This window comes from Centroberyx affinis, unplaced genomic scaffold (genome assembly GCF_046629955.1).
Source record: "Centroberyx affinis isolate AG114_WGS23_722 - 3 ecotype Tasmania unplaced genomic scaffold, CSIRO-AGI_Caff_v1 ptg000134l_1, whole genome shotgun sequence".
Classification (NCBI taxonomy): Eukaryota; Metazoa; Chordata; class Actinopteri; order Beryciformes; family Berycidae; genus Centroberyx; species Centroberyx affinis.
Window position 1 is genome coordinate 1 of NW_027278834.1, and position 27,649 is coordinate 27,649.

The 27,649-nt window shown below is 40.6% G+C and overlaps 1 protein-coding gene across 1 annotated transcript; it reads left to right on the forward strand.

The window, feature by feature from the left end:
• Positions 1–314: 314 nt before the first annotated feature.
• On the forward strand, positions 315–27,290 carry lmnb1 (lamin B1). Its single transcript, XM_071530540.1, has 12 exons — positions 315–337; positions 448–816; positions 5,441–5,597; positions 6,995–7,120; positions 16,276–16,446; positions 17,782–17,907; positions 19,001–19,221; positions 20,907–21,135; positions 21,262–21,366; positions 22,904–23,023; positions 23,810–23,920; positions 26,295–27,290. Exons 2-12 carry the CDS (start codon positions 467–469, stop codon positions 26,334–26,336), a joined length of 1,758 nt encoding a protein of 585 aa, XP_071386641.1. The 5' UTR covers positions 315–337; positions 448–466; the 3' UTR covers positions 26,337–27,290.
• The last annotated feature ends 359 nt before the right edge of the window (positions 27,291–27,649 follow it).

A 27,649-nucleotide genomic window follows, 5' to 3' on the forward strand; every position in this document is an offset into this window, starting at 1 on the left:
ATTAGATATTATATTATTAGCTATTATTGTTGTGTCCGAATTTAAAAGTGACTTCTAGAAAACTTCCGTTTAGTTGCCATGATACGGTGACGGATTCAATATTGAATGACCGCTGTTCCCTTCCCTCCTTGACCACTTGTCCTCGCCCAAGGAAACAGGCAGTCGCTGCATAAAGGATGTGCTGAAACGAGACGGAACTCAGCCTGTGCCTGGGACGTTAAAGTTGAAAGGACGCGTTGCGTCGCGCCGCTCCATTGGCTGCGGCTACGCTACGTTCAATTTTCAATGAGCCGCCATATTAGCAAGCCAAGCCCCCTCTTTCATTCGGTTGTGGAAGGTAAGACATTGGTCGTAGTTTTCCAAAGTACTTATAGAGCGGTTGAATTAAACTCGTTGTACTTAGACTACTGATACCATTTTTTTTCTTCTTTATTTTGTTTCACCCAGATTACCATATTTTTCTAAAATGGCTACCCCGGGTCGACCTCTCGCCGGCCAGAGAAGCACATGCGGCACACCGATGAGCCCGACGAGGAAAACCAGACTGCAGGAGAAAGAGGAGCTCAGCAATCTGAACGATCGTCTGGCCGTCTATATCGATAGAGTCCGGAGCCTAGAGTCTGAAAACGATGTGCTTCACCTGCAAATCAGCGAGAAGGAAGAAGTACAAAGCCGGGAGGTTACCGGACTGAAAGCCCTTTATGAGACGGAGCTGGCCGACACCAGAAAGTCTCTGGACGACTCCTCCAAGGAGCGGGCCAGGCTGCAGATTGAACTGGGAAAGATCAAACTCGAGCATGAGCAGCTGCTCCAGAGGTAAGGCCTTAACTTTTCTGAAATATTGTATTACTGGATACAAAAACAAACTCAAAATGGCTAAACGGCTATACGCTGACTTTGATTTTCGAGCCATTTTCGCAACATTACGTACGCAAATCCACCCACAATGCGTTACGTTCTCCCCGGTTTGGAGAGAACGTCACTCCAAACTGTATTCAAAAATCTGGCGATGTAATGTTCTTGCTGTTAGACTTGCTTACCACATAAAATAAGTCTCGATGCATTTTCTCTCCAATACGGCATAGACATGATAGGCCAAGCAGCATTTACTTAAAAAACATATTTATTTTTTTTTTTAGAATTGGTTCACGCTGCTTGCTACCGCCCACCATTGTGTAGGCTATGGTGGAAGAAACCAGCTGACCAGGGTACAGCTGGTTTTCCATCCTAGCAGGTAATTGCATCCACCTGGTGTCCCAGCTGTAAATCAGCCTGTGGTTAGATGGCTAGAATGAAAACCAGCAGGGCTCTGGGTCCTGAGGACCAGGGCTGACAGCCACTGCCCTAAAAGAAGACCCACATGTGGGTAAAGAATTTGCATTGGCTCGATTCGTAGTCATAATTAAACAAATATTGACCCCATGTCTGTCAAATTTGAACTGGCTTTACATTGTCGTGCCATCGATCCCGCTACTCATACTGTTTCAGATTAGTCTTATTGTCTGTTGTGGATTCCTGCATCAAAGTGTGTCTGTACAAAGTTGTGTCTGCCTTCAGTTTGGACGTTTGCCCACTAGATGTCGTCTGTTTTTGAATGGCAGATAACACAGGCGTCCATGTCCATAGATGGACACGTGCTGCCTTCAGGGTCCTCTCATAAGCTCCTACTTATGAGTTGAGAAGATGTAAATACGACCTGCCGCGCATTCAAGTGCTTCTGGTCCGAAATGGCAAAATGGACTCCGTACCAAATGGTTTTTGGTGTATTTTGTTGTATGTTTTAGAAAAATCCCGTTTTCCCAGTCTCATTTATGGTTAGGGTTACAATATTTCCAACAGTATTTGAAGTTAACTGTTAGGTACAGCTAATGACGTGCAGTGCATGCACAAGGGGGCTACCCTACAATATAGCTAAGGAAAATAATCCTCATACTAATTCCATGATGACACTTAATTGTCAGATACTCCAGTAATATTAGACTACACAGAACTGCTAATTAGAGTAGTAGAGCTGCAACGATTAATCGATTAGTTGTCAACTATTAAATTAATCGCCAACTATTTTGTTAATTGATTAATCGGTTTGTGTAATTTTTTAAGAAAAATAAGTCAAATTCTCTGATTCCAGCTTCTTAAATGTGAATATTTTCTGGTTTCTTTCCTCCTCTATGACAGTAAACTGAATATCTTTGGGTTGTGGACAAAACAAGACATTTGAGGACGTCATCTTGGGCTTTGGGAAACACTGATCGACATTTTTCACCATTTACTGACATTTTATAGACCAAACAACTAATCGATTAATCGAGAAAATAATCGACAGATGAATCGACAGTGAAAATAATCGTTAGTTGCAGCCCTGGGTTGAAGTGATCGCGGTCTGCGCTTGAACTGAACAAGTTGATTTGGACAGACTCTGTGGAAATGCAGCGTCCATGGTACACACAAACCCAAACCTAGTAGTTTGAGTTTTTGTGCTAAAACAATATTGTATGTAGTGGTGTGCTGATCATGCTGTGGAGTTGGACATGTAGCCGTTATGAGCGCAACGGCACTCGTGAGCGGAAGATTATGGTAATGGGAAAAGCCGGATGTTTCTCCAAACGCTTACACAAGTGGCACTGTACAGAGGCAGTACTGTGTGTGTGTGTGTGTGGTCATGTGCCCTAACATAATTTATTGAACACAGGTGATCGTGACAGTGTGTGTGTGTGTGTTTTGCTGCGAGCCAGTTCAAATCATTTCAACACATTTGTTACACAGTTCAGTTTTCTTAAATAGTCCTGATACAGTACTACTCAAAGAGCAATAACTAAAATACACTAAATGCACATATTTCTACATTTTATGATACCAGCTGTGAAGTAGGCAATTCTGTTACCACTCACAGCTAGGCTATATATTATCAATGCTCAATGCCACAACTTAACCAGGAAGCATACTTAATCAGGAAAGTTTAACAGTTTTTCAGGCAAGTAAATTAAAATGACTCTAGTATTTTACACTTGTATTTTAAATGGGATCAAGGTGTCAGAATGCCTGAAAACCATAAAAAAACATTCCCTGGGGGAACCTGACCCGACCCCGGGACCCCCTAGCTGGCTACGTGTCCCTTTGGCCTGCTTCTTAATGTGCTTTAGCTCAGTCATTCTCAACCTTTTTCATATCAAGGACCCATAATTTAGTCCACATTAGGGCCACGGACCCCCATTTGATGAGTTTTGCCTCTCTGACCCAAGTCTGAGAATAGTTTTTTTGTTAGATATGATTTTATCTAGAATTCCATGACTATCTATCTATACTGTAGGTAGAGAGAAAACAGTGAAACGATGATCAAAATAGTCATGCTTCTACATTCTCTAATTGTGTTAACTTCTTGTAAATGAAATAATAGTGAAGTTAACAATTCATCAATTTGCTGGGGACCCCCTGGAACCCTCTCAAGGACCCCTGGTGGTCCCCGGACCCCATGTTGAGAACCACCGCTTTAGGTGAACACCCCTTGCTGCTACCTGTGTCCTTCAGCCATAATACCTTCTCACTTCCCAGCTGATGTTCTTGCACGGTCGTCTCCAACATGTCACACTTTCCTATTCATTTTCTATTCACTTTGTTTGGCAATTTGTACCTTGACTTGTCAGGCGTTTTGTCATGTAATGCAATGCTGTGGTCCCAGTGAGAATTCTCCTGTGACATGAAAGCCAGTAGGATCAGTGGCTTTGCCTCCCCCGGCAGATTTTTCTCACTAGAATGTGAAATACCAGACATACCGGCATGCATTCCATTCATACCTTGCTCAGCTTGGCAGCGCTCCGACCCGCCCGTCATGACCTGAGGCAAACCATGAGAAAATAACTGGCCCCAACCCCAGAGGGGCCTCCCGACAACTTCACTCACAAATCCTTTGAAAACGTCAGACTGTTCCCTTTGTTAAAACGGGCAGAGAGCTGGGAAACAGATGTAGCACTGGGCTACCTGAACCGGACATCTTTTGTGCAGTACTCATTATGCTATGCAGGCATGAGAAAGATTGAACAAAGATTGAACAAGTCTCATAGCCACTACCGTATAACTTCAAGTAATAGCAGTGAGTGAGTGAGCATCATTGGCAACCGGCTTCTAATTGAGACCGGCCTTTATTTGTCAAAACGTGTAGCCACACCCGGCCAGCAAAAGGGAATTTGAAGTTTTACGGTATATTAATCCGAGAGAGAGTCCAACTCATACTATTACATAGCCCTGCAATACCAAGTGACAGTGAGTGAGCACCCCCGCCCCCCCCTCCACACACAAGTCAACCCAGTCCCAGAATGATGTTGATATGATGTTCATATTGTTACACATGTAATACACTTTGGCAATACAAATATGTGAATTTTGTCATGCCAATAAAGCACCATAGAGAGAGAAGAAGACAAGTTATCAAGTTACTGTTTACAAATCCTGTTACTAACGCAGGAGAGATTGGAATCAGTACCAGTTTTATTCGGATACTTAAGTAAATACGCCAACAGAATGTATTTTATAGTGCATTTAAAAACCACATAAGTTGACCAAAGTGCTGTAAAAATTCTTTAGATTGATACAGGACAGAGCTGTACATTTTTAAGTAGGCTAGCCTAACCTTTGCATAACTGCATACAGATGAAACACTGCTTCAAAATGAAGACTTTTTTTCAGCACAAGATCCTCAATTTCCCTTGGCTGCCTATAGTAGGGCTGGGCGATAATTCAATATTATCGTTTATCGTCTTTCAGTGGAATCCTATCGTGATGATATGAAGATATTTTGATATCGTGACACACATTTCTGCTGTCTAAATTGATGATGACAAGCACATTTTACTTAAAAACTCTCATAAAATGAGGTATGGTAGGAATATTTGAATATTTCTGTTTTGTTTGACATCACACCTAACATTGCCATTCGGTTCAATGAGATGAAGATTAATTTGATTATTTAACGTGATTTTGCATACAGTACATGAACCATATCGTGATATATATTGATATCGAGAAAAATCCCTATGATTATCGTGATATTGATTTCAACTATATCGCCCAGCCCTAGCCTATAGGCGGGGACACAAAATATTTTTCCAATCATAATTGAGCAGCACACATTTAACAACTGAAATGTGCAGATTTTCAGTCTGTTGTGATGCACATGCACAATAGCTGTCTTTGAGGAGCATGAAATAAAGACCACAGACTTTATTGCGACAGTTTGTTTTTTCTTTTTTTTCTTTTTTAAATTGTTTTTTTGTGGTACACCTGCACTCACAATGTAAAACCCCTGACATCTTTAGGATTCCCATGCGATACCCCATCATAGGATTCTTGTGCCTTTTTTAAAACTTAAAGTCTCTGAAGTCACACAAACACCAGCATCACACACTTACATACATGCACCCGCTCTGCCTTGTCCTTCTCCCTCTAGCTACACCAAGAGGGACTCTGAGGCAGCAGGAGCCCAGGCCAGACTGAAAGACCTGGAGGCTCAGCTGAACTCTAAGGAGGCCATGCTGACTACGGCGCTGTCTGAGAAGAGAGGCTTGGAAGCCACTCTGGCGGATCTGCAAGAACAACTGCAAGAGGTAGGGCCTTACTATTAATATTCATATGATTTGGCTAGGTGTTGATCTAAAAGACAGAACTACCAAGTATTGTGCAAGCCTACAAGAAAAAGAGAAATGGTCTTTTTTTGCTTATTGATTACAATGTTTTGCATAAAATATCCTTGAATCGGCCATATCTCTTTTAGTTGTTTGTTGTTGTTTTTTACAAAAATGTAATAACCACTTTTTTTTTTATCCCTTACAAAATATTTGCAAAATCAGAAATGAATAGAATACAATCCATGTTAAAAAAAAATACCACAAGATGCACAACCATATTAAAAAAAAGCAAAAAGCTGTGATTTTCAGTCTAAAATATAACTTTCTAAAATCATTCTACAAGCAATATAAAAAGGTTGAAAAAAGGCTTTTGCTGTTAAGAAAATAAACAAACGCTCTATTTCTTAGCTGCTCGTCCTCTTCGTCCTTTTAGTTGTGTTAGTGTTACTGCAAGTCTGGTTAGTAGGCATGTAACGATTCACACCTTGTACCTTTCTGTCAGCAAAGGTACATATTATCCCATAAAATAAGACTAAGGGCGTTTTCACACCTGGGCTTTTAGTCCGGTTAAATCAGACTCTGGTTCGTTTTCCCCCTTGGTGCGATTCGTTTGGGCAGGTGTGGACACAGTAATCGCACTCGGGTGCGGACCAAAACAACCGCACCGAGACCCTTTAGAGGAGGCGGTCTCGGTCCGGTCCCGAACGAACTCTGGAGCAGTTCGTTTGTGGTGGGAACGTGATCCGACCTCGATCCGACCCAACTACCAGGTGTACTCAATTTACTAAGCACTTTGAATTGCCCCAGTGTATGAAATGTGCTATACAAATAAAGCTGCATTGCCTTGCCTTGCCTTACTCTGCAAGTTTGAGCTAAACGGCTCCTGTAGCCAGGTAGCAGGTATAGCAGATATAGCAGGTACAGCAGGTATAGCAGGTACAGCAGGTATAGCCAGTATAGCATTTTCAAGAGGTTTCCTCGAAGTGCATTGGGCATTCTGCTGGTAGAGTTTTGCCTGGTATATTGCCCAGATAATTACAACAGTTATGAGCAAATGCCAACTCTGCCGTTGCTCCATGTTGCATAGCAATGTGCACTAGTCCAGAACACAGGACCTTCTTCCTTTACTTTCTTGCTCCCGCCCCAGACACATCTGACCAATAAGCGGAGTGAACATTCTCACGTGGTTTGTAGTGATGCATTTTGGTTCGCTTGGATTTTGACACAGAATTAAGGAATACCAGGATAAAAACAATGAATCTTCTGACACGGCTAGCCATTAGTTGTAGTTGTTGGACTTGTTAAGATTGCTAGTAACCTTTTGCATTTGTCTACACTTGTTTTCTTGCACTGACCTTTGTGTTGCGTGTTACCAGTTGGATACAGGTCTGGCACAGGCCAAGAAGCATCTTGGAGATGAGATGCTACTTCGCCTTGACTTGGACAACCGCTGCCAAACTCTGACTGAGGAACTGGAGTTCCGCAAGAGCATGTACGAGGAGGTAAGAACTTCAATAACATCCCATTCAATCACTCTGACGAAACACTTGATACTGGGGCCATAACATACACATGGTTTATCAGACTTTCACGCATGTCTTCAGTTGGGTAGTTTTACATATGTTTGGGAGCATGTGAGTGATGTCCTTCAAATTTGGCGATGCTGACACCTAGGCCTGTGCTGATATGAAAATTTCATAGTACGATATTATCTCGATAATTATTACAAAGATGAAAACCTTAGCAGGAGAATTTGACAGGGATGGTGATTCTGATTTATCACTTGCAGCCTGATTATCCCCAGGAGGGCAAAGTTGACATTTCCATCAACCATTGACTTTCCCTATATGGGAGGTTACTTCACATAAGCAATCTAAAAAGCATACAGCTTTGATTTTGAAATATGTTGTACTAAGCATCAACACATCTTGGCTTTATTTCACAAAAATCCATTCAGTATTAGTTACATGAACGATAAAATTAGTTAAACTACACTACCCAGCATGCTTATAACCTAGTGTCGCTAGTTGGAATGTTCCATCTCCTGCAAAGGGAACAAGCTACAGTAGCCAAACAGCTAGTTACAGCTTCACAGGTTACTGTGAAAAAATGTTGGCAGTTACTGTCATGAGCCTGAACTCATATTTAGTGAAGTCCCTGTATCACTTACCTACCCATTAGGGCTGAACGATTTTGAAAAAATATCTAATTGCGATTATTTTGACTGATATTGCAATTGCGATATGATTTGCGATATTAGAGGGAATGATCATTTTTACATCGTTATTCTCATTTTCACATCGTTATTCTCATTTTCATTGAAAAAACATATTAAAATGATTATGGTGTGATTTTTGCGGGGATCTGTACCAAACAAAGATGTTTTCTTAAGTCTGTAGAATATGATGTGTAGGCCAGGACATCTCTGCAGCACCACAATATTTCATTTAAAATGGTATTTTGACACACATTTCGCCTTTAACAAATATTGCGCGTCCTGCGATTTGAAAATTGCAGTAGGCCATATTGCGATTTCGCTAAAATTTTTAATTAATTGTTCAGCCCTACTACCCATACGCAACTGCATCTACTCCCCACCCAGTCGGATCTTCCCCGCTGTCAACAGTTGGTACATTCTACATTGTACTCCATACAAAGTCTTTTCTGTGAGTTTCTATGCCTAAAATAACAAACGTGCAGATCGTCTAAAAGCTTATGGTACGTAGTGAGCCGAGACGTGAATCTCAACACCATTCGTTGCTTTGTTAGTTGCAGAACAAATTATTATTTGTGTTCAATGGAAAATCGCGTTAGCCATTTAGCCGCTAGTCAACCACGGGAAGGCTTCAGCCTACACTTCCGCTCCGGCTCCCAATCACGCTGTTCACTTCCCAATGAGTGGTAGAGGATTAGAGGGCTCCCCCTTCTGGAGGAAATAAAATATAATGATGACATACGAGACAGAACTGGGCCTGTGCTGTGTGTTTGAGTTTGTTATTCTGCCTTCCAACAAGTCGCCGGTTATTGCGGTGGTCACGGTAATAAAAATTAGGGAAGGTGTCATAATTGTTAATGTTTTTTACCGCTATATATAGTAATACCAGTTATTGTCCCATCCCTACTGACACCGTGTAGCAGTTAAAGGTGCGTTCATAATGATGCCAGTTGAGCCTAGGAGGTTAAAGCAACATTCCACTTAGTTTTAACATGGGGGTTATTGCCACTTGACCACCATGAAAACCAGAATATAAACTAATCGCTAAGATTGGATACAGCTGGGAGGAGTTTGTAGCGTTCAGATTTTTACTTCCCATTCATTTGAATGAGGCCATGAAAATAGCCTGAAAACTGACATTTAACAAGTTGGTGAACAGATTCTACAACCGATCCTGCTTTTAAAACAATGAAGCAATCTTGGGTCCTTCGTCATTTTGCATTTCTGTCCTTGCTTTACACTAAAATTACTATTTAAAAATAAAAATAGATCCGGTCTCCCAAATAGGAGCTAGCCTATCTCTCCTAAATGGTATCCCTCCGCTATGTTCTCGTCTATCAGTGAAAATGCTATTTGGTGAAATGACGCTCTAAAAAGTAAGACCAAACATCAATACATCGTCACAGTAGTTGGCATTAGGATTTGTTGTGCAGCCTGGGTCTCAGGCTGCAGCTGGGGGGGGGGGGTTATACATACATGAGATATAGCTAGGTATCCAGACTTGGACAAGACTTGAAAGTTTTCAAATCAAATTACAATCAAACTCACAGGCACACAGTGTAGATGAGTTCAAACAGGGGTAATGTGGTCCAACATTTGTGAAGGAAAGAGAATTCTCTGCAATCTGGAATCTGTTCAAACAAGATGAGGGTATGTAAACAAATTTGTGTTGTAAAAGCCAAAACAATATTTTTTTTTTAACCAGCTTTGGAATGAAAAAATACTCAACGATCTTATAATATGGCTCAGTGTTTAAACATTACCATAATCAAAGACAACCCTTATATTCTTAAAAAAAAGCTTGGTCTATGGAAGTAAAGGGCCAAGACACAACTGAATTTGTCTAGAGATGTGCTCAGGGCCAATATCAAGGGACCCATTTTTGCTTGACTCAGTGATATAAATCTTTGGACATTAATTTCTTCACATCAGCTACACAGTCATGTCATGCTTTTACCATCCTGGGATTGATTGGTTTATCCGATGGATCCCGAATTTCCCCAAGGGGATTAATAAAGTCTTATCTTATCTTATCTTATACAGCTGAGAATTGTTAGCATTGAAGTGCAGTGAAAAATATATCTTTTTTTGTGTGCTTAGTTATGTGTATGATTTCAGTGCTTTAGAGGGTAAATATCTCCTGCAGTTGTTTGTTGGTCTTACGGAGTACAGTCAAGGTTTCCATTTACGTTTTAACGCCAGATGATTTTTGAGCGGATTAAATTACATTTTGTAGAAGATTGTCTAAAGGTGTTGGTCTTTAGTCCAGTGTCTGTGTGACTTTGACTATGCCATTCGTTCATAGTTTGGGGCTTGAATTGATCGTTGAAACAAAACCTTGCTAACTTTTACTGTTGATGGTTACACTAACCCAGTGGGCCAAGTGGTTTGGATACCTTTGTTACTTTAAAGTGGTTGTGGAGGCATCTGTAATTTGCCTGGCCATACTAATGAAAGTAATATTTGTTGAGAAGGACCCAACATGCCCATTAGCAAAGCAGGGATTCTGTCTGGGTCTTCTGCAATGGTTGAGCCCCAAGGAATGGAGTTTTCTACACTTGATTTGGCTAGCAGTTACAGCCAAGTGGAAGGGATGGAGAAGGACTGACACAAGAAAGAACAAAGCGGGGGAAGGCGACTTTGGAGAATTGAGCAAAAAATTTGAAAGTATACAACAACAAAATCCCCGCCTCCCTCTCTGCCCCCTACCTCCCTCCCATAACTCCCTCTCCAAACGAGGCTCAGGTGTTCTAAAGCACTGCAAATTTAATAAATTCCAAATATTTTACACAAAACACAGCTCTGCTAGCTCAATCTAGTTGTTATTCGGCAGCAAAAATAATTTTTGTCAGCATAGATTAGTCATTGCATTTACAAACGCATTGTGATACAAACATTCGTTGAGCGAGGTTCACTCTGCACTTCACTCCAAACCATTTACGGAAAACACAGCTCTGCTAGATCAGTCTAGTGGTTACTGAAATATTTGCCAGCTTTTTTTTTTTTTTTTTTTTTTTTTTTTTTTTTTTTTTTGGTCACACATAGATTAGCTACTGCATTTGCAAAGCCATTGCTACCAAACACCGGTTGACTGATTGACCTGAATGTGGCTCCTTCTTGATAAACAGGTCTGAACACAAGTTTGTTCCTGTCCCAGTATTCAGTTTGGATTATGGCTGGTTGACATGATCTCTTCTGATTATAGGGCCTGGGACAGTCACAGAGACCGGATGTTTTTTTCTCTCAGAGCGTTTGATTTGTTGATAGCTGTCACTGTAAAGAGATTTTCACAGAATATTTCCAATGTGGTTCTAAAAAAAATGTCTACCCCAGCTTTAAGGGTGATGTAGCCAGACATAAGTAATATTGATCCAGTTTGAGGTAGGATTTAGGGGTTGGGCAAACCATCTCTGAAGATATATGAATTAAGTATTTGAATCACACCAAACACTTAAATTGTTTGAGATAATGGCATATTAGTATTGTGACTTTTGCATATTGTGTGTGAGCATAAGTTTCAAATATAAGTGTCACTTTTATCCTTTTTGGATGTCATACAAATTGAACAATTGTTGCCTTGTAGGAAGAGTAAGAGTAATCTGTGATGAACTAGTGTTGTCAAATACATACTGTATACTTTGTAGTGCTATTAGTTGATTGGCAGAAAATCACTTGATTAGAATTATGATAATCGATTTTAGTCATTTATTCAGTATCAGTAAAAATCCAAACATTTGCTGGTTACAGCTTCACAAATGATAAGATGCTTCCTTTTCTCTGTTTCATATACTTTTAGGAGTTTTATTGGCTGCTGATCAGATTAATTAAGCAATTTAAAACGTCTCTGTGGGCTCCACTAACCTGTGATGGCCATTTGTCATTGTTTTATGACATTTTATAGACTAAATGATCAATCAATGCCTATCCAATTAGAGTTGTTCCGATACCAGTATTGGAAATGCCTCCGATACAGCCTAAAATGCTGGATCGGGTATCGGCAAGTATGCGAGTCTATGCACCGAAAAAAAATCAACTTTAAAGTAGTTTCACCCGGATAAAACGGCAGATTTCCTGGAAATCTATACTTATATACTAAATTTATACTGTTACTGTACTATTTAAAATTTTAACTGTCTTCTATTTTACTAAATTGTGGCTGCACATTAACAGTTTTTTAAAGGAATTGTTATTTATTCCTAGATTTATTTATTTATGTTCTTTTTCAGTTATAACTGACTGTCAAACTAGATAATAAAGTTCTATGGCATTCATTTTCTGTATGTATTTGTTCATGTTTTACAAAGGGTTTAGCCTGAGCCAGGCCATACAACAATAGCGGTATCGGTTGATACGCAAGTTCAGGTATCGGAATTGGTATTGGGAAGGAAAAAATGGTATCGGAACATCTCTATATCCAATCAATCGGAAAAACAACAATAACTGACAGATTAAACTATAATAAAAATAATCGGGAGTTTCAGCCCTAATACTTTGGTTATTGTTTACGTTGAACTATTCATGATATTTTATGGAACCATGTAATGTTCAGATGTAACTAATTCCATGCTCTCGAACTGTAGTGCCTGGGTGAACACAACTGGTCACGTGAGGGGAGCCATGTTGTTGATAGGGTAGGCCTCGCCTTCTATAGTGGGTGAGTGTAAACTCCTGGTGTTGACGATGTTGTCCAGAATGATATTGAGATTTTTTTATGTAACCATTTGATGTGCTATTTTTCATGTATGTTGCCTGCAGTGCTAGTATTGTGTCTTTGTGTGTGCTCACAGACTGTGTGTATGCCACTGTTGTGGGGGTTTTTTTAGGTCTCTTCTTAGTGCGCTTACAAATGAAATCTTAGCTGCATAGCCCTAAAGCACTGCTGCACTATATTTTTAAACAAAAATACTATGCAGTGATAGCAGTGTTAGATGATCAAATGAAATGGATAGTCATCTAGAGTTTGCCTCTTGGTAGAAAAGATGCCATTGAACCACAGCTCTGTTATAGAATTTTTTCCCCCCTCAGATAACCAATTGACCACTATCTTGAGTCAGATTTTATACAACCACGTTCTAAAATAAACGCCGATGCTTCATTCATGTAGTTAGATCCTGTAACGATACGTGCGCAGATCTATCATTTTTGCTAGCAGTCCCGTCCAAAAAATGTAAACTTTTAATATAGAACAGGGTCAATTTACGTTTATATTTATTATATACATATATGTTTTTTTTACAAAGCAAAAAAAAAATGCGAGTACTCTATATGTTGAACTGTACTGACATCCATATCGAGTACTCATGCCCATCCCTAATCAAATCATGTCAATATTGCATATGAAATATAGGAAAGTTTCACGTTACCTCTTACTGAAAATCCTTTTGCATGTGGATACTGGTAGTTCACGCGGTGGGGAGGTGGTGGTGCGGTCGAAGCGACATTTTAAGTCATTTTAAATCCAGTGAATTTTGTTTTTTTATATTTTTTGGACATCTTACTACCTGGATGGCTGAACTGAATCTACACAGACATTTTGCAATAGTGCCACTAGGAGTCACCAAAGTCAAAAATGTTCAAATCATGCATGAAAGGGCGGTAAAGGGATAGTTCACCTAAAAGTAAAAATTCGGTCATGCCAGTACAAACTTAACCAGGATTTTGCCAGGTTCACTGCCTGAAGAGCTTTTTTCCAAACAATTGCAGTAAATGGAGGCCAGTCCTTTAGACTTCAAAAAGGGCAAAAAACGAAATTTTATAAATGATTTAATGCAAATCAAGTCTTCCTCCATTGTATTCAGCCTCTACGTTACCAAACCTTGCGAGATCATGCGGCCAAAGAAGACACACAAACCAAGCGGCCACAGTGGACGGAGGAAGAATCGATTTGCACTGAAGGATAACGCTGGTGTTTTTTAATGCATTTCTTATGTCAACAAATCCTATGAAAATAACAAAATCAACAATGCGTTTGCTCTACTCCTGTTACTTTCTGACTTCCCACGTTCCCTTTGTAGCCTTCAAACTGGAAGTCATTGGCTCCAATTGTAAGCTAAAAACCTTGAAATACAGCTCACAAAGACATAGTTTACATTTTAAAAATCACTAACTGTTACCACGAAAAGTCCGATTGTTGTAGTTATTACTTCATTACGCCGGGGACTATTTTCGATGCTATGGAACTATGTTCCTGAGATCGCAAAGTGTTTACAGCCGGCTTATGAAGTTGTTTGAGGAAAAAGTCGTCCGGCCTGGTGCATCGCGATGATGAAATATGCTGCCCAGAGCAACTACATGGCTCTGTGACGTGTTTTTAATAGTTTTTTAATGCAACGGAGTTCTATGGCTGCTGGGACATGGCTGCATTGGGCACCAGCTTCATCAAAAAAATCATTGCTGATTTTGTTATTTTCATAGGATTTGTTGACAGTAAGAAAGTTAAAAAACACCAGCCTTATCCTTTAAATAATTGACAAAAATGGCTGCCACTCCGACCATCCAGGAACATTGATTTGGATGGGCAAGACCATTCTATCCATTCAAGTTCTGTGGTTACAATAAGGTAGGGAACATTTATCTCTAGAAGATGAGAACAAAAGGAAATTATTAGTGAGAATATAATGCTATATTGTACACTCTGTATGTTTTTTAGTGGTGCCAGCCAAGTGTTGCAGCTTTAAGTATATTTTCCTCTTTGTACACAGATTTGATAACATTAGTATCTTGAACCCTTTGAAGACCACCACCAAGGTTAAAATTAACCTTTTTTTGAGTTGTTAGTTGTTAGTACTTAATCATAAGGAAGAGTGCAGGGAAATTTGCACTCAATATAGTACAAAGTTTTTTCCTAATTTTTCCTACATTGAACAATAGATTGCTTAATGTGTATGCAGGCGCTTTTAGCATTTTGTACGTCTCTAAGCAAGCTTACAGTACCGTGGGTGCTGGTGAAACATAGAAATCGCACAGTGGGTATTGCGTCAAGAAGGTTCCTCTTTGGTATGAGACAAAGCTTAGTTTTCTCTCTTCCACCCTTCCTCCGACAAGCAGGAGGAAGGATGGAAGAGACTTTGACTTTAACTGCAATTTTAGTTACATATCCACTACATCATATCTCATGTACAGTCATCTTCAAGGTATCTAATATAAATCTATCTTAACTCTGAATCACATTTCTGAACCTCAAATTATCTTTTAGTCAAAAGTCCCTTCAGACAGTGGATTAATAAAGCAGAAAAAAAATCCAATCTGTGCAACACTGAGTTGTGAAAATAAGCAAGACTTTCTTGCACAATCAAGTGCACAAACACACACATACTCTCTCACTATAGGTCTAAGCTTCACAGTAACTCACTGGGCCACTTGTTGGACTACTGTTTTTTTTTTTAGAGTGGCTTTTTTTAGCATTCTTAATTCATCTTCTATGTTAGGATTCTTAATTGGCAACTTAAAGGTAGATTCATGGGAGCAAGTAATGCCAAATTCACATTCACCTTTTGGAAATGTGTACCCCACCAGTAAATGCACATTTTTATCCTGCATTTGGCAAAGGTGAATGATGGGTGAATTTGTACTTTTTCTTTTCCTACACTGACTGCAACACATACATCCCAAGATTTGGAAAATCAGCCAAGAAACAAAACAAAATGCACTCTTCGGTGAGAGTCTCGACTCTATCTTAGTGTGTCTGGACCCACTCAGCAATTGGCTTTACCACTGTTAGAGCAGCAGATGGGAGGGAAACTGAACCCCACACTGTCCCATTGATAAGCTGGGCAATAGCCTGACATGCATGCTTCCCTCAGGGTAGCGGTGCATTGTGTTCTGCTGCGTGGTGGCCCAGCTTATCTGATTACACTCATTGACTGACCGGTGCACCCGCTGACCTGAAATCAACCACGCCGCCCTGACTCTTACGCAACTATCATCCCAACGGAATTGTTATCCTACTCCATTTAGCTTTGACTCTTTTCCGTGCTTGGCATCCACACAGCATTGTGATTCACCGTAGATGTGTTGCCGTCTTAACGTTTAGTTCCGTTTTGTTTATCGCTTCTGCTTGCCATTGCCGAGTTAACACTAGAAGGGCCAGTGGGTTTTCGGGGTCTAAGAAGATCAACAAGCTTTCAGTTTAAGGAGGGGTAATATAATTGTGACTACTAGTTCCTTGCATCACTGGTTTGTATAGAAAGTCGTGATTCTAGAAAAGTCATGCAGGGACTTTCAAATTTAAAAACGGCTGTTAATTCACAGCAGTTTGGCCTTTCTATTGTGAAACATTTGAGTGTTTACGGCATATGAACCTTCCATATGTATCCCCGTTTGAGGTTCGTATTCTCCCTGACTTCAAATCGGTTCGACATGAGCAAATCAAGACGGCGCAAAATTGCGACGATGTTCTCGGCCACTGACTCTGTGCTGTTTTTTGTTTTTTTTCTCTCGCAGGAGATCAAGGACAGCCGGTACAGGCACGCCACCCAGCTGGTGGAGGTCGACTCCGGGCGGAAGGAGGAATACGAGTTCAAGCTGGCCCAGGCTCTGACCGAGATGAGGGCCCAGCACGAGGAACAGGTCAAGGGGTACAAGGATTCGTTGGAGAACACCTACCTGGCCAAAGTATGAACACACACACACAGACACACAGGCTCATATGACACTGCAGAGGAATGAACCTGTTGTTGCCAGCTGCCATATCTTCCACTGGCATTTCAACCATTTCAGAATCATTCAAAACTGGCAAATACATGAATAACTCCAGTGGTGTAGTGCATGGTATACGCAGGTACACGGCGTATACCTACTTATTTTTCAGTCGGCATTGCGCATACCCACTTCTAAATCCCCTCTGATGCGCATCATTCAGTAGAGTGCTGCAAAGAGCGAGAGAGAGAGAGAGAGAGAGAGAGAGAATGAGCGAGAGAGAACGCGACAGAGAGAGAGAGACAGAGGGAGAGAGACAGAGGGAGAGCGCAAGAGACAGAGAGAGAGAGCGAGAGACAGACCGCACAAAGAGACTACTTCTGTTTGGATCTCTTCCCAACTCGTCTCTCCCTAACATTTTCGTCTCGTTTTTATTCGTCGACGAAATTGTCAATACACTTTGTGATAGTTTTTGTCATCATAAATTATTTTTTATTTAGTTATCTCGTTTTCGTCAATGAAAAAATGGCGATGACGAAAACTATTCGTCAACGAAATTAACATTTGCAAACTGCCCCATGACAAATAATGTTAATTTTATAATGGTGGCACACTCTGGCCTACACTATCTGCTGCAAATCAGCTGTTCCAAGAGACAGTTTACAAAAGAAACTACTGGCCCATAGACTACTTGCAAGGTGAGAGAATAGTTGTCCAATTTTCATGTGTGGATGGACTAAGGAATAAGGAATAGTTCACTCAAAATGCATAATTATGTCTCACCCTATCGTCTGTGGGCCAGTATTGATTGCAAAATCTGCCCCTCTTCTGTGGCTAATGTTAATTTCATAATGATCCTTACTCCCTGAAGTCAAGCAGCAGAAGTTAGTGACAATATGCAAATACTAGGCTACTGGCCTATTTTTGGGTGAACTAAATATGCAAGAGTAGTCTTACATGTCACTGTTTATAACACAGGACGTTTATCCTTTGCTGGACGGGCCGCTTTAAAACAAACTTTGGGGCATAAATTAAGTGTATACCCACTTCTCCAGGCACCACTACACCACTGAATAACTCCAACTACTAGGTAAACACACCAAAACACCCCAGCGCTTTCTCTCTTCTCTCGCTCTCGGTGAAGGACTTCCTCCTCGTCTTGCCAGGAAATGATCTGACACTTCGCCAGTTCCTCTTCTAGTAGTGGCTGCACACAAGTACATGTATGTGTGTGCGAACGCGTAGGAAACATTTTAGACCTTTCCCGACGCCATAACCGTCTTTTCCATCTCCCCCCCCCCCCCCCCCCAGCTGGAGGACTTTCGCCGGCTGTCGGAGATGAACAGCGCGTCGGCCGGCATGGCCCGCGAGGAGCTGCGGGAATCCACCCTGCGCATGGAGAGCCTGGCCGCCCAGCTGGCCAGCCTGCAGAAAGAGGTGAGGGGCCGTGTAGGGGGTGAGGTGAGGGGGCACGCGTATTGAAATGACGGTTTTTCCGCCGTATTTCCCCCAGAAATGGCCGTAAAGGTTGATAATGTTAAATGAACGCGTGTTCCCGTTGGGTCGTGGAATTTAGGCATTTCATGGAAGTTTTAAAGGTGTATTCCACACAGAGAAAGTAAGTGAATTTTATAATTTCTCTGGGTAAATTGGGAATATCAGGGAATTTAACAACTGACTATTTTAATAATTTTTTTATTTCAGTTGTCATCTTATGGATTGTTGTTGTCTTTTACTCCCTATTGTTCCTGCTGCCATTTAGATTCTGTTATCCAGGGCAATAGTGGCTTTGCATCTTCATTTATTTTTTATTTTTTAAGTAATTTACTAATGTGAGGGTTTTTTTTTTTTTTTGTTTTGAGGCAGGATTATTTTTAAATGTGCCTTGGGGTGTTTTCATCTCCCCACCTAGATTACAGATTGCATCCCTTTGTAGGTTTTCTTTATCATATTGTACCACAAACCATTTTGCAGCCACAAGTCTTAAGTCTTAATCCTGCAACTTGAGTAATCTTTCGTGTTCAACAATGCTATGTATTAGGGCTGCAACTAACGATTATTTTCATTGTCGATTAATCTGACGATTATTTTCTCGATTAATCGATTAGTTGTTTGGTCTATAAAATGTCAGAAAATGGTGAAAAATGTGGATCGGTGTTTCCCAAAGCCCAAGATGACGTCCTCAAATGTCTTGTTTTGTCCACAACCCAAAGATATTCAGTTTACTGTCATAGAGGAGGAAAGAAACCAGAAAATATTCACATTTAAGAAGCTGGAATCAGAGAATTTTGACTTATTTTTCTTCAAAAATCACTCAAAATGATTAATCGATTATCAAAATAGTTGGCGATTAATTTAATAGTTGACAACTAATCGATTAATCGTTGCAGCTCTACTACGTATTGAGTTTCATTTTCATATCGGCAATCATTTTATCAAAGCTGATACAAATGTTTTCCAAATGATGGATAATGAAAGTCCTGCTCCCTGACGCATGCGTAAACTCCGACTCTCTCTCGTCCGCGGTCAGACTCGGGGCTGGTGCGATCGCATCGGGGAGCTGGAGGCGGCGCTGGACCAGGAGAAGGACACCAGCCGCCGGCTCCTCGCGGAGAAGGAGCGGGAGGTGGCCGAGATCCGAGCCAAGATGCAGCAGCAGCTGAACGAGTACGAGCAGCTGCTGGACGTCAAGCTGGCCCTGGACATGGAGATCAGTGCCTACCGCAAACTGCTGGAGAGCGAGGAGGAGAGGTCAGGGCGCACGCGAGCCTACCGATTTGAACCGCCATGCACACCGAAAGCACTGGAGGACAAGATTAGGGCTGGGTATCGTTTAAAAAAAATCGCGATACCAGTACCAATACCAGTACCCTTAAAGCGATACCGATACCAATAGAGTACTTCATTCGATACCTTTTTTTTTACGTTCTGGTGGCATCTCAGCACGCTTTCTAGATCTGTGTACAAAAAGTATCGAATGCAGGTATCGTTTGACTGGAGACGTTTCGATACTACTTGGTACTGGGTTATTTCGGTCGATACCTTAAAGGTATCGAGTACCGATACCCAGCCCTAGACAAGATGCAGCCACACACACACACACACATTAACACATAGCTATAGTCTACATCAGGGCTCTATGCTTACTGTTTTTTTGGGGGGGGGTTTTGGGAACACCTGTCAAAAATGTAGGGGTACAGTCAAAGTGCCTAACATTAATGCATTATTATTATAATACTAAACAGACACACAGAAACATCTCTTCATAATTATAAGTGTTCTCAAGTTGAAACAATTTCAACTTTGTCTGAAGCACACCGCTCGTCAATGTCACTTCAGAGTTCCACCAACCAATAAGGGTGAAGCAGGGGCGGGACCAAGAGCAGGCTAAGTGAACTTGCTAACCAAGAGCCAACAGTTTGTTCAGGTTAACTGACGTGACTCTGCTCTGACTTGTAGCTTGAGAAGAGCCACAGTGTACTGTGTCACAGTAACCTACATCTACCTTATCAAGCCATGTGCTTTCAGCTAGACCATTACTGTATGGACCTACACCCATGACTTGTATCTTTTTCAGGTATATCTCTTTATTCTAGCCTCTGTATCAGACATTATTTTTGCTAAGCCAATTCTCCAATGGACCTCCATGATGGCCGTAGCTGTTTGCTGGATTTCTGACACAACTGCAAAGCTTCTGCATTGCCCCAGTACATCAGTCTAAGGGCGTTTTCACACCTGTCCGGTTAAATCAGACTCTGGTTTGTTTTCCCCCTTGGTGCGATTCGTTTGGGCAGGTGTGAACACAGTAATCGCACTCAGGTGCGGACCAAAACAACCGCACCGAGACCCTTTAGAGGAGGCGGTCTCAGTCCGGTCTCAAACAAACTCTGGAGCGGTTCGTTTGAGGGGGGAACGTGATCCGACCTCGATCCGACCCAACTACCAGGTGTACTCAATTTACTCCGCAAGTTTGAGCTAAACGGCTCCTATAGCCAGGTACAGCAGGTATAGCAGGTATAGCAGGTATAGCCAGTATAGCATTTTCAAGAGGTTTCCTCGAAGTGCATTGGACATTCTGCTGGTACAGTGTTGCCTGGTATATTGCCCAGATAATTACAACAGTTATGAGCAAATGCCAACTCTGCCGTTGCTCCATGTTGCATAGCAATGTGCACTAGTCCAGAACACAGGACCTTCTTCCTGTATTTACTTTCTTGCTCCCGCCCCAGACACATCTGACCAATAAGCGGAGTGAACGTTCTCACGTTGTTTGTTGTGATGCATTTTGGTTCGCTTGGATTTTTCTCCGTGTGAAAAGAAACCGAACCAAGGGGAAAACGCTCCAAGTTTACAAACTCATCAACTGATTCAGACCACAGCAAACGAACTATAGGTGTGAAAACGCCCTAACACTAGTGTTGCCCCCCCCTCCGCAGGCTGAAGCTGTCACCCAGCCCCTCGTCTCGAGTCACGGTGTCGCGAGCCTCGTCCAGCAGCCGCAGCGTCCGCACCACCAAGGGGAAGCGGAAGCGCGTGGAGCTGGAGGAGCACGAGGCCAGCCGCTCGGTGTCCATCGCCCACTCTGCCTCCGCCACGGGGCCCGTCTGCATCGACGAGCTCGACACCGACGGCAAGTTCATCCGCCTGCACAACACCGGCGAGGAGGTGAGGTCCCGCGTCGAGGGGGGGGTTATCGCATCGTTTTGGTTCGCTGCAATTAAAGACTCATAGATTTCAACTTTTTGTACATGAGGTGTAATTCTGTATTCTCTATGCCGACGTCCGTCTCAGGACCAGGCCATGGTGGGGTATGAGATGACCAAGACCATCGGAGAGGCCACGGCCACCTACAAGTTCACCCCCAAATATGTCCTGAAGGCCGGCCAGAAAGTCACGGTAAGACTTCGTTCATCTGTCTGCTCGAGTTAAGACAAGTGAAATAAGGCAAACGCCATGACTTGTGTAGTTTCACCAAAAAATGTGAATGGGACCTGCAGTAGTATCCATTTTATTCTCTTATGTTATATTATATCACTTCCAGCTGGTCATATTATGCATGTCCTATTTCTTAGACTGCCCATTTCTCAGTTCCCCCCCCCCCCCCCAGGTGGATCAATATATTCATCAACAGAAATAAATAGCTAACTCGTTGTCTAATAAATGCAATTATAATTTAAAAAAAAAAACAGAGATAACAGAGAAACTATGATCAAAACAGTCATTCTTCTACATTCTCTAACTGTGTTAACTTCTTGTAAATGAAATAATGCTGAAGTCAATTAATCAATTTTCTGGGGACCCCCTGGAACCCCCTCAAGGACCCCTGGTGGTCCCCAGACCCCACGTTGAGAACCACTGAGCTAGACAACGCCATAACCACATCACAAAGTGCAAGTGGGAATGTAGTGTTTCTTTAACGGTAGCATTGCTAAAGCCATGCGCTATTAATCAAATGGTAATATTTTAACCAGTCATAGCTTTCATCATAGTTGACACAGACCAAATATGAGAAATTATATCATGCACCAGCTGCTGAACCCCACAGGCAAATGTTTTGATGCAACTCAAACAGAAGCACTTTTACACTGTATGCAGTACCATAGCTGATAAAGAGGAAGACTGGACATAAAACACTGAAATGACATTTAGTATACTTATGTATACTGTAGAAATGTCCCCTAGTTGTCACTTGCTGTCTGGGTCAAGAACTCTTGACCTGAAGCCTCAGGAGAGACAGAAGGCTCAGCCGCACTTCAGTGACATCTAGAGGCTGTGAGACGCAACTGCAGGGCAATTTTGATTTTCTACATAATTGTGACTTTACTGTTTTTCTGTGGCACAGCTGCATCGTGGAAAACCAGGGGGAAAACAAATATTTTCAGAACTTTCATTTGCTATGTGCAATCAGAAATAGGCTGCTTTTGCCAAATTTTTGTTTCTTTATTATTATTATTTTTAAATTCATCTTTTAAATTGATCTTAAAATCATTTCCAGGTAGCATCTTAAAAAGAATAAAAAATACACTGCCCATCAAAAGTTTGGGGGCAGTTTCTTTATTTTTACTATTTTCCACATTTTAGAATAATAGTAAAGACATCAAACTATGAAATAACACAAATGGAATTATGCAGTGACCAAAAAAGTGTTAAACAAATCCAAACTATCTTATATTTTAGATTCTTTAAGTAGCCGCCCTTTGCCTTGATGGAAAGGCAAAGGCTTTGGAAAGAAATTCATACATAGGATCAACTTTACTATTTATATTTGTCTAAGAAACACATTTCAAGCATTTAAGAATACGCCTTTAGATCAAAATGGCTTTAAGAGAATGAAAAACATGGTACATTCAATCAGGTGGGTCCAGACTTTTTCTGAACTAAGCGTTAGAGAAGAATTGTTTCCTCATGTGTCCCCAATATGCTGTGTCCCCAGGTTTGGGCCTCCAGCGCCGGGGTGAGCTCCAACCCTCCGACAGACCTGGTGTGGAAGGGCCAGACCTCCTGGGGCTCAGGGGAGGACCTCCACGTGGCGCTGATGAACCCTCAGGGAGAGGTGAGCCGATCGCCCGACCGTCTCCACCCATCCACTCCTCCCTTCATTCATCCATCTCCAAACAACCCTCCTTAACATTCACATCCACTGTCTCTGTCCGTTCTTTCATTTGCCTTCATCTAAGTTTCATTCATTTGGTCCGACCATCAAATTATCCACCAACACAAAACAAGTTATGGGACACTCCCTATTATTTATGCTAACTGCTCTTTGTGTCTCTTCCTGATGTTACCTTTTGGCTAATGAGCGATACACACTGGATTTGAAAGGTTCCCAAGTGGTTATGAGCCACCAAACCTGTTTGTAGTTACACCTTTTGGCCACCAGTGTGAGCTGTGGTTCCAACTTTACAAGCACTACATGGTTTCATAACCAGACGGTAATAATAATAATGACAATAATAATACTAACCTTTGTTTGTATAGCACATTTCATACACAACATGCAGCTCAAAGTGCTTTACATCAATAGAAGGCAGATAAAAGACAGATAAGAAGATAAAATTCATATAAAAGAACAAGCAAAATGCATTGCATTAAAAGAAACAAATCAAGTAAAATAGAAAGATAAAAGAACACAATAAATACTCCCACTTTTAGATGCACATTGTGAGTGAACCCATATGTTTTTCTGTAATTTTCTTTTCCCCTGATTCTACTCTTGATCTGATATTTACGTCAGATCTCACTGCCATAGATTCTCCTCTTGGTCAAAAACCTCACCATCCACAGATGGATGATTCAATACCTTGTATGTATGTGTGTGTGTGTGTGTGTGTGTCGGCAGGAGGTGGCGAGGAGAACCACTACATACTCGACGGCAGTAGAAGAGGAGCAGGATGAGGAAGAGGAGGACGAGGGAGTGGAGGTCATCGAGGAAGACCTCTTCCACCAGCAGGTAAAACAAACTGGGACATGGCCTCACTACAGAGAGTTTTGGGGAATATTTAGTATTTTATCCAAGTGCAAATGTGTTTCATGTTTCAGATGTACAGTAAGTTCTCATCCATAAACCAGCTATCATGGAAATAGCAACAATATACATTTTTTTCACTTTTATAATAGTGATATTTGTGTCAAGAACGAATTAAATGGCTGAAAACCTGAAAGCAGATTTGGTAGATTTTCTTTGTGCATAATAACTTGATTATAAATCTATGAATGCATTATGTTCATGATATGACAATGCTGTAAGGCGTTCTGTATGTACAGAAACACAAAGCACATGATGTGTCGGTGAATTTATGTGCTCACCACCATTATGTGTACATTATGGGTCAGTGGTTTAGATGAACATGAATGAAACGTGTCTGGTAGCTTCCAATAAAAAACAAAAAACATTTTTTAACATTACACTGCTTTGTCATGTTAAAGCACTATGAAATAAAATAGGGTAGGGTAATCGGGAGGACCTGCACTGCCAGCTCTGTTAAAGCCAAAAATTCAAGTTAATTTGATGTAGAGATATTTTCTGATGCATTTAAACTAGTGAAATAGCGAGGACTGCATCTAAAAAAAAACATGCTGCATAAACCTTTTCACATTGCAAGCCCGGTCTGTGAGTCTGTTCTCATAGTCCACTATAGTCACAAAAGTCTCCAGTGTTGCTTTCTGTGGAACTGAGCAGTGTGAAATATCACAAGTCCGGTCCAAAAGTCCAGAAACGCCTCACCATCTCCATAACATCACCTTCAGTTGAAGTAGAGGCATATAACCAGCAGTTTAACCGATGGCTTAGCATTAGACCAATAGTAGATCTAGTCAGTCAGTCAGTCAATAACCTGACATTTTCATTAATTCATTCATTAATAAATTCACTCCTTCATGCAAAATCCCCTTAAAATTAATTAAGGGAGTTATTAATAGAGGAGATCCCATTGAAATCTCCTTAAACACCCCCTTAATCTTGACTCTTTTACTCCTTCACTTCATAATTTAATGTAAAATTCAGGGAAACAGGAACTTTTCCATTAATTTCCACTTAATAACCTGTAAACCTGCACAAAAGGCATAAAAAAAAAAATCCCTTAATTACTAGTGTCTCTGTGAATCAACCCATGAATAAATCCCTTATAAACCCATGATACTAACCTTGCTTTTTGTTATTTTGTTTTTTGTTATTTTTAATGGATAGTTAACATTCATGTAATGAGAAATTGAGGCAATTTCAGGGATAAAATTAAGGGGTTTGGTTTCATAGATGGAGGCTCCTCCCTGGCCACAGCTAGCGAATATGTTTTTTGTTATCATTTTTAATATCAGATGTCTGACCAGAGGAATCATTCCAGTGTTGGGATGGTTTTACTCAACAGCTCCAGGAGCATCAGTGTGTAAAACCTGCAGTAAAACTTTCCTCACCCTGCCTTAACGAGCTGCTAACCCACCAAAAAATAATTGAAAGCTACTTATAAATGCTAGTACAGAGGGCGAATAGACTAGCAGGCAGCTTCAATCAAACAGTATTAGTGTCAGCCTTCAGAAACCCATATTGCTCTAACTCTAGTTGTGTCTAGTGATGGGTTACTAATGGAGTCTAGGTGAGTACATAAAGTAGGGCTGAACAGTTAATCGAAATTTTATTGCGATTTCAATAAAATTTTGATTATGGCCTACTGCAGTTTTCAACTCGCAGGAGGCGCAATATTTGTTAAAGGTGAAATGTGTCAAAATAGCATTTTAAATGAAATATCGTGGTGCTGCAGAGATGTCCTGGCCTACACATCATATTCTACAGACTTAAGAAAACATCTTTGTTTGGTACAGATCCCCGCAAAAATCACACCATAATCATTTTAATACGTTTTTTCAATGAAAATGAGAATAATGATGTAAAAATGATCATTCCCTCTAATATCGCAAATCATATCGCAATTGTAATATCGGTCAAAATAATCGCAATTAGGTATTTTTTCAAAATCGTTCAGCCCTAACATAAAACGAGTAGTTGTGTAATTCAGTGGTTCTCAACGTGGGGTCCAGGGTCCACCAGGGGTCCTTGGGGGGGATTCCAGGGGGTCCCCAGCAAATTGATGAATTGTTAAACTTCAGCATTATTTCATTTACAAGAAGTTGACACAATTAGAGAATGTAGAAGAATGACTGTTTTGATCATAGTTTCACTGTTATCTCTCTACCTACAATACAGATAGTCGTGGAATTCTGGACAAAATCATTGCTAACGATAAAAATATTTTCATATTTGGGTTCAAGAGACAAAATGTCATCAAGTAAATTGTTGCATAACTGTTGTTCCTGGTTTCTTGTGTTTGCAGGGAGACCCGCGCACTGCCAGGAGCGGCTGCTCCATCATGTGAAAACACTACACACTAACCAACAACCTCCTCCTCACACCCCCAGCCAGTCTCTGCTGCCAACTGTAATACGCAGAACTATTTTTATATCTTTTGTAGTATATTTTAAGAACTGTGTGAATTTTGTTACTGTTTTTTTTTGTTTTTTCATAACGCTCTCTCATAACGATGCAGAACCGCCTTTCGGTAAGGTTTCTTTTTATCCGAAGACTCGAAACCAAAACACGGTTTTCTGAACAAAAATTTGTATTTTGTAGTTCAGAATGTACTTTTTGTTCGTTTTCTTGTAGAGTGCAACTTTTGGCCGCTCTGAAGAAGCGGACAGCTTGCAGACATAGAAATTGTTACAGGTGCTGTGATATTTAAATTTTAAATTTTTTTTTTTAAACATCGTTTGTCAGAATTTTTGAATTTTAACTTTGTGAAAAGCCTCTTCATAGAATGTAATATTCTAGTGTGTCTAGTGTGACAGTAATATCGATAATTAAGGGTTGAGAAAATGTGGGTTATATAATTTGATTTGTGTGTTATTTTTTTTTTTGGGGGGTGGGGGTGGTGTCCTGGGATTTTACAGTAAGAGGACCTCTGTTAAATGGCATTCTTCCAGCATCTTTTTGAAGCCACTATTTGCTGAAAACAATACCATGATATTGATTGTATTTGTAAGGAATTCAGGACAATTTAGATTCGTTAGTAATGATTGAGCTTATCATGAGTTCCTTGTCTTTTTATGAAAATAGATTGAAATGTACACTCATGTAACTTAAGCAGAAATGTATTTTTGCTGACTTTGCATAACCATTGTACCACTCATTAACAAGTGTTGATTGTATGATTTTTTTTTTTTCCACTTATTTGAAATGTTGGATTTTTTTGTGTTGGTGTGTTACTATGCATGCAATGTTTCTGTAACCTTCATATTTCAATGATAAAATAATAATAAAAAAAAAAGTACTGATTTGTTGCAGCCCTGTTTCAGTGGATTTTTCCCTGCTCCTGACAGCAGTATGGACTCTGACATAATTAGAATTAAATACATTTAAATATTAAATGCAAAATAAATAAGGAATAGAATCCATAGAAATCTGGAAATAAACACTTTACAACACTTTACCTGAAAGCTTTCACTTGACTTGAAAATGGCCATTTCTAGACCAGCAGTCTTCAAAAATTGATTCAGCTGGAGATTCTCATCAGAGAAACTTTTCCACTTTTTGTTTTTGCTCTATTTAAAAAGCTCTGTTTGCTCTGTTCATCATGCTGAGCTATTTTGTTTTGGATTTCCTGAGATCACAAGTCTCTGGAGAGCGATTGAT